This window comes from Macadamia integrifolia, chromosome 7 (genome assembly GCF_013358625.1).
Source record: "Macadamia integrifolia cultivar HAES 741 chromosome 7, SCU_Mint_v3, whole genome shotgun sequence".
Lineage (NCBI taxonomy): Eukaryota > Viridiplantae > Streptophyta > Magnoliopsida > Proteales > Proteaceae > Macadamia > Macadamia integrifolia.
In genome coordinates this window covers 31678859-31687969 of record NC_056563.1, presented here as the reverse complement: position 1 = coordinate 31687969, position 9111 = coordinate 31678859, and the positions used below count along the sequence as shown (strand labels likewise).

Genomic DNA, 9111 nt, shown 5'->3' with positions numbered 1-9111 from the left:
AAAAAAAAAAAAAGAAAAAGAAAAAGAAAAAGAAGAAAGGAAAAAAATAAACCAAAACAAACCTGCCCATGTGGATTCCCACTTGGGTACATGTAGTGTGTACTAGCCAGATCAAAGTTCCACCTATCTGTGGGGTGGTTGTGTTAATACTACCCTGATAATACTCTATTTTTTTCTACCAAAAAACAAAAGATAATACTCTATTTGTGTAAGACCATTTTCTTTGTCGTCTCTCAAAGAGAGCAATCACGCACCTAGACTTTATTGAGAACCACCTAGTGCAGGTTACTAACATGCCTCCAAGAGTGTATCCAGTCCAAAAGATGATCAGAATATTACAGCTTCAATCAATCAATACTTACTCTATCAAACGTTTGTGCTTGCACCAAGCAATAGCAATCACATACAGGAAAATGCTGCCTGTAGCACCACCACCAACAGTCCACAAGAAGTCTGGCATCCCTGACTTCTCCTTGTTGAACAACTCAATTTTGATGTTCATACCAAATATACCAGCCACAACAACGAATGCACTCACCACAAGGGTTGCTGTTGTCAGCATGACCCCCATCTGCAAGAGATGGTTTTGTTTGTCATCGAGCATGATATTTATGTAGTCTTCTGTGTCATCAACGTATTCCCTCAGCTTCCGAGCAGCATAACCGGAAAACCAAACATGCAGATAAGAACCACAAAGTAAAATGACTATGGTTGCCTCGAACATAGCCAATAAGCAAAACAAGAGAAATAAAGCAATATGCACTTACCTCAGATCAAACATAAACTACTGACCGACCATTCTCAATTTTTTTTCTCTCTCTATAATCAGTAAATAACCCCAGAACTAGTAAACAATTATCAACTATTTCAGTTGATTAGAAAAAAATAGCCAATACAAAAAGTAAGGGTGGCAGTAGACCTAGCAATTGAGGAGGACAAAGAAAAATAAATACAGAAAATAAACAGTAAAATTCTGAATAAATAAGCCAAGTTAAAAGTTTTCCTCTGTTTTGACCAATGCCAAGAGTGGTGGATGGAGGGGTTGCAGCAGAAACTCTTACAGTGACCTGCAACAGCACCAATAAGTTCATCTCCCGCCCCCCCCTCCCCCAAGCCCCTTCTCTCTGTCCCACAGTGACCTGTGACGACAGCAGCAGTAGAGTCCATCACACACACATACACACAAAGAAGGAAGCCTGCTACACTACTTCTGTTCTTTTGCTCTTTCTGTTTATTATTTTTTTTTTCATGCCTGACAACAATGACCCCAAATCCATCACACACACACACTCTCTCTCTCTCTCTCTCTCTCAAAGAAGGGAAGCCTGCTGCACTTCTGTTCTTTTTCTCTTTCTGTTTATTATGTTTTTTTTCATGGCTGACAACAATGACACTCCGAATCCGTCACAGACCCTTTGCCAAATCTGTGTCAAAGTTGGAAGGAGGGAGAAAAAACCATAGGAATATCTTTTGGCATGGAATAACGTGTAACTCAAGAAAAATGAGGGTTACTGAACTACGACCTGATGAAGGAAATAAAATACGCGCACTCTCAGAAGTTGAAGAATTAAATTGAAAAGTGACGTCACATACCGTGGATAGCTTGTTCAGTGTACCATCAATCTGCACAAAATATGCCTCTAACAGCATTTCAAGCTCCTCAACATCAATGCGCTTACTCATGGCGCTGTGTGTAGTGCTAGTATGGGTCCCATGACCCTCTCTGGTAACTGCATTAGGCAAGCCAAACATATGGTCCCGGCAATCAATATTCTGAATATCACCTACATAATTATTAGGAACCTCATTTGCCTCTGATGAAATTTCGGCTGCAATCCTGAAATTTAAGATGAAAATCTTAAAGAGAACCCACCCTACTGCAATCACTCAATGAATGAGTGCAGAGCTTCCTTCCCTTCAGTGATAACTAAGAACTTCAGTCAAAACTAATTACCAAAAAGATAATAATGTACGACTCAGATGGCATCCCAAAAAAAGCAAAGCAGCTTAACCAGGAAAATCCACAAAAAATGCAATTTTAAGTTAAGCACCTGTCATCCATTTCTGACTGTAAAACATCATCCATGCCATCTCTCTCATTTATAAAGGAAAGAGTAGACGATCCATCAAGGTGGGGCTGCATCATCTTGTCCGTAAGATACATCTCAGCCATATCTTCATCATCATCCAGCAAGTGTTCTAGTTCATCCCTGACCTAGTGGAAAATAAGATAAAATCATTACTAATGAACCTTACAGAAACACAAGATGGGATGGTCGCAATTGGTCCTCGCACCTTGGACCTCAAGGAGCACCCTGTCACTTAGGCAACGCCTTGACAACTTGGTGCAGCCCAATAGCTATTGCTAACTATTGCTAAAAATAGTAAATGAGAAAAATTATGAAACTGAATTTCTAAACTATAGAAGTAATATAGAATTTGATTGAATGATGGAAACACCTCTACGAACAAATTCATATATCCAGAACAAAAGCAAACAGATAACTGAAGTCCGAGAATGATCTAGGCTGATTCTAAAAGTCACACACACAGACAGTGATATCAATTAACTCAGTATTTGGTTGCGAATAGAAGAAGCACATAAGCAAAGCCAAACGACCAGGCCATTACCCTGGGAGAATTCCACAAGAAACAGCAGCGTTTCCAAAAAATCACAATTCCAGAACTCAGAACTGTATCATGCAAGAGGGAAGAACCCTTTTCATAATGAAAAACGACTTTCCAATCTAACTGAACTACTGACTTAACTATCCATCACTCAAATGAACATAATTAGGATGGCAGATCCCTTCCCTGCCATCGTGATAACAAACCCCAAAAAATGGGAAACCTGGAAACACTGATACCAGTTTGTAGAAAATGGAACGACGAATGGAAATAGCAAACAATAATCACAAGCATGCATAGACACACATGGGAATGCATGCAATACATGGGGGTATTTGATTGAATTATGCTCTGAAATTGGACACGTGACTAATCCAGACCAAGTATTATCTATCCAACTATCAGAAAGGCCACATCATCATTCCATGTGGCACAATGAGGATGGACATAAGCTCATCAAGTGGTTTCTCAAATGAGTTTTTCCCTGTATTGGGTGCTTGTATGAAGCAGATTCATCTATATAAACTTATTTTGGGAAAAAAAAAGGTGCACTGCATCTTAGATATTATTGTTTCAGAAGTCTGTGAAATGCTCCCCCTAACATTTCTATTTAACTACTTTTCTAATAAATATAGAACAAACAAGTAGGTTTAGATAAAAAGAAGGGAAAAGATTAAAAAGGTTCCAGGTCTACGAAGAACTCATATAAATTGTAGAAAGCCCCCTCCTTACAAAATCAACTGTAGTCACTAGTCAGCAATAGTGGTGGGGGATAGGTAGGATGAACCTAGGTTCAGAATCACGAGTCCATATACTCGGCAGCGAGCGGTGATATGCGATGAGCATTGAACGACTGAGAGCATCTGGGCACACATCCCAAGGGGCTCCCACCCACCCGAAGCTCAATGCACCAGTGCAGTGGCTGCAGACGATTTTCACACCAGAATCACACCCCCATAATAAGATCACAAGTGAACCCCATAACAGAATTTAAGTAAACAGTGGGTCAAAGTCAACCTTTTTTTATGAAGGTCAGATTTTGATCAAACCCCAAAATACTATGATGTTCCAATGGTTCGATTGTAAACCATAGGTCAGTAAGGTTCCTAAAATCTGTAAACTTAAATATCAGTGCATCAACAACTCAGATGGAGACCAAATTCTGGTTGATTACAATAAACCAATAGTAGAACAAATTCCCAAAATCTATTGAGAATCTAATGGCTGGATCTATTTCCCCCCTTCACTGAGTCTCACAGCAGCCCATTGAAGAAGACAATAAAATTCTCTATTCATCAAATCCTGGGAGCCTTAGCTCTGACAAGATAAAATGCAAGTAAAACTCAGGAAACTGAAAACAGTTGTACAGCCATTAGGAATTGGAAATAAAAGCTAAAGGACGACTCTCCAATGTGGGAGGAGTCTTATTACAACTTGAACTTTAAATTGAAAGCTAATAGGAACTTAAAAGCAACTAAATAGCTAGCCATGAATTTGGCTGGTGGTCCCAGCTGCCATTGAGCTAAACAGGCTACGAAGGCCTGTTTGGAAAAGCATATTAAAAGGCCTTTTAAGGTGAGTTTGCCTCCAAGGCCCTTAAGGCTTGTTTGCCTCTCCTGCAAGAGTATGTTTTAAACTCACCTGCATCAAATAGTCCACACTTTTTAATTCTATTACCCTGTATCAGAGCCATTTCAGCCCCACAAATCATCATTTAACTTCACCAGAAACCCAATTTTTCACCTTACATTCTTGACCCTTAAATTTGTTAAGACTCCGATCCCAGATCAAGCCTAAAGCCCTAAATTTCCAGCACTCATAGAAGCAACAGGAATTCGTTTTCTAAATGAACATAAGCCATTTTCAGCCAATTTCTCCTAATTGATTAAATTGTGATGATTGTTAATTTCCCTTTACTCAGTTGTTGGGCTGAAAATTGTTGTGGTACCCAAGTCCTACATCACCACAACCTACCTGCTCCTTCTGGCTACCCATATTTTGGTTCGGTTCAAACAGCTCCACACCTCCACTGATATGCACTTAGTTCAAGCGTTTTGTAGAACTTGATTCTTCTTTTGAATCATGCAGAGCCTTCTCACTCAGATGGAGAACAAAAAAGCATATAAAGTTATCTCCCAACAACCAACCTACCCCTCAATCTCCAAAACCTTTTAACCATACTTAAAATTTACTCACTGATCTTACTACTAACACAATAACCTATTGCCCAGCTCTTACACACATCGACAGCAATGCAGAGAAATTACCTAAACAACTGTTTGGACTAGCACTGCATAATTAACTCAAATTTTGACAAAGGGGAGAAGTAACAAGGCTGATGCAAACATATGGGTTCCCATCACCCCCCCCCCCCAAATAAAAAAACCCCATCCTCCAAAAAAACAAGGGGGGCAAGAAATCTTGATATCAGCCTTCGCATCACCACCCGGGGGGAGGAAGAAGAATCACGACCAGGCATGTAATAAAAACCCCCACATGATGCGACTTGGGATCACCAACCTTTTGAACACGTCCAGTTATTGCAACTAAGCGGCTTTTGATTTGGCGGACACGTTCCAAATTAAGAGTACTAATTTTTGAAGTCAGTTTATCTAAGGCCGGGTGCGCTTCTTGCTCCAGTGTCCTTGCCTGGGCGCAGAATTAGAAGACAAAATTAGCAACGAAATTGAAATGTAGAACAACAAAACATCGAAGGAAAGGAGTAGAAAAGATTATGAACCCAAATAAGTAGAGTAGATTCATTTACTTCGTTATCCAAGCAACTGCAAGCAGCCTCTAGACAAGCTTCCAATGCGACAAACTCAAAGGGGAGAACCCTCGGCCCGTCCCTGTTATCGAAGCTTTGTTTATCCTTCGCCTTATCTCCCTCATCTGCCTCCTGAAGTGGTGGAAATCTCACAGAACAATTTGGTGGGCTCACACTGCTCAGGCGCCGCTCCTCAGAATCATACAGATTGGGCCAGTCTGCATCGTCACCGCTGACCCTACCTTCCTTCAGAGTATTAAAATAAACACCAACACAGCAATCAAGGGTACGGGAAATCGGTCAAACCCTTATGCATCTATCAAATGTGTTAAATAATGTAGAAGGAACTACACCAGTAACAGCCAAACGCGGCTAAAAACTCCAGGAATTTCGATCAAATCGAAAATATCACATTTACTATTTTTAAAGATGGACGAGAACGAAATGCGTGAGAAAAAGGTACAACCGTATTGGGCAAACAAGAAGACGATATATATCTAATTGCAATATTAACTGTAAGTTGGTGAATAAAAAACCTGCGTGGAAGTGGCGTGGTGGAAACGTAAGAGACGGCGCTGGAGCTCATCGACGAAGGGTGTGACAGAGGGATCTCTGGAATTGAGGAGCAGAACTTCTTGGGCGGTGATGATGGCCTTTATGTGCTCCAGGTTGATGACGATGGCTTTCTCTCGGCCGAGAACGGTGGATGGATAAGAGAGGAGAGGATCCAGGATGCGGAGGTCTCGGGCTGGGAGGCCCGTCCGGCGCATGATAGAGTGCTTCCCAGCTTCCACCACCTGGGCTAGCCCAGTAGCATCTAGGAGAAGCCAAGCTCGAACCCCTACAGCTCCTTTCTTCCTCAGTCCGCCACTACCACCGGCGGCGATAGCTCTAGCCACTTCGTGCTCGTCTTCGACTGGGCTGACGCCTAACTTGGACGAAGTTCGATGTTCCTTCATCTTATTTCCCCTGTAGCACACTCCACACTCCACTCCACACCCCACTGAAATCTGCAACCTCAGGTCTCAGCTGAAGAATCTCAAACTTCGTTGAGCTCCCACCGTTGTAAGTACGCGCGTACGTGGACGCATTCCACAACTCCACATTCGATGCAGTGATCTGTCAAAAAATTATGGAAGTGGGCAAATAATTGACTGGATCTAATAGCAAGAGTGGAAAAGCAATATCTGATCCTCGTTTTATCAGAAACAGGTTTACCAAAGCATTAAATCATTTAAAAACAACATTGACACAAAAATTAAAATTTTTATTTTTTACACAAAACGGAGTTTCTGGAATAGAAACAAGGGAAAATTACCTGATTACCCAGTATTGGGTTTGGTTTTACCGAAATACCCACGATGGGTTTCACTGAACATATATACCCAAAACCAGTTTGCGTATTACCAAAATACCCAAAACAGTGGAAGCCGTACGCCAGAATTCGTATCCCTACGCATTGCACTCGATTCATGTTCCAATCGGTGAAAAAAATTCCGATTTTGTTTCTAATCGTCTTCTACAATCGATTCTTTAAACTCCGATGATCCGATCGCGTCTTGAGGGCTTGAGTTTCTGTTCGGTCCATGTATTTCCGAAAGGGGAAAGAATGGCGATGGTGATTTCAGTTGTTCGGAGTCTTCGGACTATGGATTTCCGAGAGGAGGGAGACTTGTTGCTGGTTTCAGGAGATTTAGGGCTTAAATAGAATGGAGGGAGAAGCACGGCGGGAGAAGGACTCGAGGGAGAAGAATCCGTGACTCACCCATCGACTTCTCATTCACACACAGAGAGAGACAGAGGAGGGGAGAGAACCGGTGCTGCGTTCTGTGGTCGCCATCGACTTCTCATTCACACACAGAGAGAGACAGAGGAGGGGAGAGAACCGGTGCTGCGTTCTCTGGTCGCCATTCAGTTGGAACGATTCTGAAGTTTCTTCTCTTGGAACCGTTTGTTGTTCCTGTCGCTTCTTCTGGTGCTGCTCCGGCTCCGGCTCCGGCTCTGCTCCATCTCCATGGGAGAAAGACAAAGGAGGGGAAACAACTCAGACCCACGATATCGTTCATCTTCTTCGGGTTGGATCTTCATCTGAGGTGAGCAAAGATTGTGTTTTCAGCCTATTTTCCATGTCATACGTTTTTTGTTTTTGTAATCTGTGTGTTCTTTTTTTTTTCTCACTTCACAGAGAATCGAAAGAATCCCATTCCCATGTTTGTTCGTGGGTCTGCGTGAGTGCTCTGTTGGGATCAACAAACCTTACCATCGGTCATCCTCTTCCCATAACTTGAGGTAAGCAATAGATCTTTTAAAATGTCTGGGTGCTACTTCTCATTGCCTTCTATTAGAGCAGACTATCACAAATGTATTTCAACTTCATTTCTAAGCTTCACTGGAACAACGTGTGATGCGCTTATGTAACCAGTTGTTTTGATCATTCTGATTTTTAAAGTTTGCTTGGAGCGTGGAATGTCTAAACCATACCAAATTTGTCTGCTAGGTTCCTCTCTGAATCTCCAGTGGACCAATTTATTGTGAACGGTAGCTGCAGAAATTTGACTCTAATTCCCATTCATCAGTGGAAGGGAAAACTTTCAGCTCATAGAAGGCCACTTACAGATAAGGCAGCATATAGGTCTTACTTTACTCCATACCTATTGATTTTTTCTGAATGCTGCTGTTGTTAACCTTTTTTTTGTTGTGTGGTTTCCCTGAGTAGTTCAATTTTTGTTTTTTAGTGTCTTAATGTGATTTGCAATTCAAATTTGAGGCTGATGTTGATGTGTATTGGTTCCTAAAACATATGGTCACAATATTGAAGGTTGAGTTTTGAGAAATGGACTCGGTTTAATCATATCATCTATATTTATTGAGAACTTGGATTTCGTTTGATGTGTGCTTCAAATGCAAACTGATTGGACAGTTGCACTTGCGAGACTAGTTTTCTCTGTTCATTTATGTGACCGCCTTTCTTACATGGTCATTGAATTACTGCTTGTGCATGACAACTATTGGTTTGAGTGCACTAACTTTGATTTTTTCCTAAATCTTTGAAATTTGTGATTGGTTTTCGTTACAGTTATTTTAATCTATTTGAAGCATCAAATCAGTAAAACAACTCAAAATTTGGAAATTCATAAGATTCATGTAAATTTGTACTTGTTATGATCTTAGTGAGCAAGGCTACACAAGGGGGTAAATGGTTTTTATTGTATTAGAATTTAAGGGTTTTAGAGAAGAAGCATTCATGAAATGTGATGACAATGTTTTGTTAGCGGAACCAAATTTTAAACTTTCTCCCAAGGAGGGTCAATTTGATGGGTTACATAGAGAGTTGATGAAGGAGAATTGGTCTGCCACTATGTAGGCTTTAAGTGGTCCCCTTCCACCCCCCCCCCTTGACAGACTAAACTCTTCGCAAAACCCAAAATATCTCAAATATTTCCGAATCTTTTAGACCGATTCGTATCTGTAGCAAATTATAGTTCAGGGCTGAGTTTAGTCTCTATGATAGGGTTCTAAATTGCCTCAGCTTAGGAATTCAGAAATCCCTTAGAAATCAAAATCTCAGTGAATGGTTCTGTAACTAGGCTCAAGCGAAAATTGAATTCAGCAAGTCAAATGTTCAAATGAGACCAGAAATAAGGTCAAGTCCTCTGTTCAGAGTATTAAGCTGGATTGCAAAAGCTGATGGAAATTCAACTGCTGGATTGTGAGAT

The 9111-nt window shown here is 41.0% G+C and overlaps 1 protein-coding gene and 1 long non-coding RNA gene across 2 annotated transcripts; one reads left to right on the top strand and one right to left on the bottom strand.

Moving 5' to 3' along the window:
* Positions 1-217: 217 nt before the first annotated feature.
* Positions 218-6557, bottom strand: LOC122084430 (magnesium transporter MRS2-3). The gene is made up of 6 exons (XM_042652656.1): positions 5932-6557; positions 5396-5641; positions 5149-5277; positions 2052-2215; positions 1594-1837; positions 218-646 (listed from the first exon to the last, which is right to left on the bottom strand). Exons 1-6 carry the CDS (start codon positions 6352-6354, stop codon positions 359-361), a joined length of 1494 nt encoding a protein of 497 aa, XP_042508590.1. The 5' UTR covers positions 6355-6557; the 3' UTR covers positions 218-358.
* Positions 6558-7237: 680 nt separating this feature from the next.
* LOC122084431 lies at positions 7238-9039 on the top strand. The gene is made up of 3 exons (XR_006141888.1): positions 7238-7488; positions 7581-7684; positions 7893-9039. It is a non-coding gene; the product is annotated as an uncharacterized LOC122084431 (long non-coding RNA).
* Positions 9040-9111: the final 72 nt, after the last annotated feature.

Bases quoted from the DNA above. Each gene is read 5' to 3' on its own strand.
- LOC122084430 (XM_042652656.1), bottom strand. From the start codon at position 6,354: ATGAAGGAACATCGAACTTCGTCCAAGTTAGGCGTCAGCCCAGTCGAA. The intron at 5,642-5,931 runs GTTTTTTATTCA...AATACTCTGAAG, and splicing joins ACCACGCCACTTCCACGCAG to GAAGGTAGGGTCAGCGGTGA. The intron at 647-1,593 runs GTATGTGACGTC...GCTGCTCGGAAG, and splicing joins CACTGAACAAGCTATCCACG to CTGAGGGAATACGTTGATGA.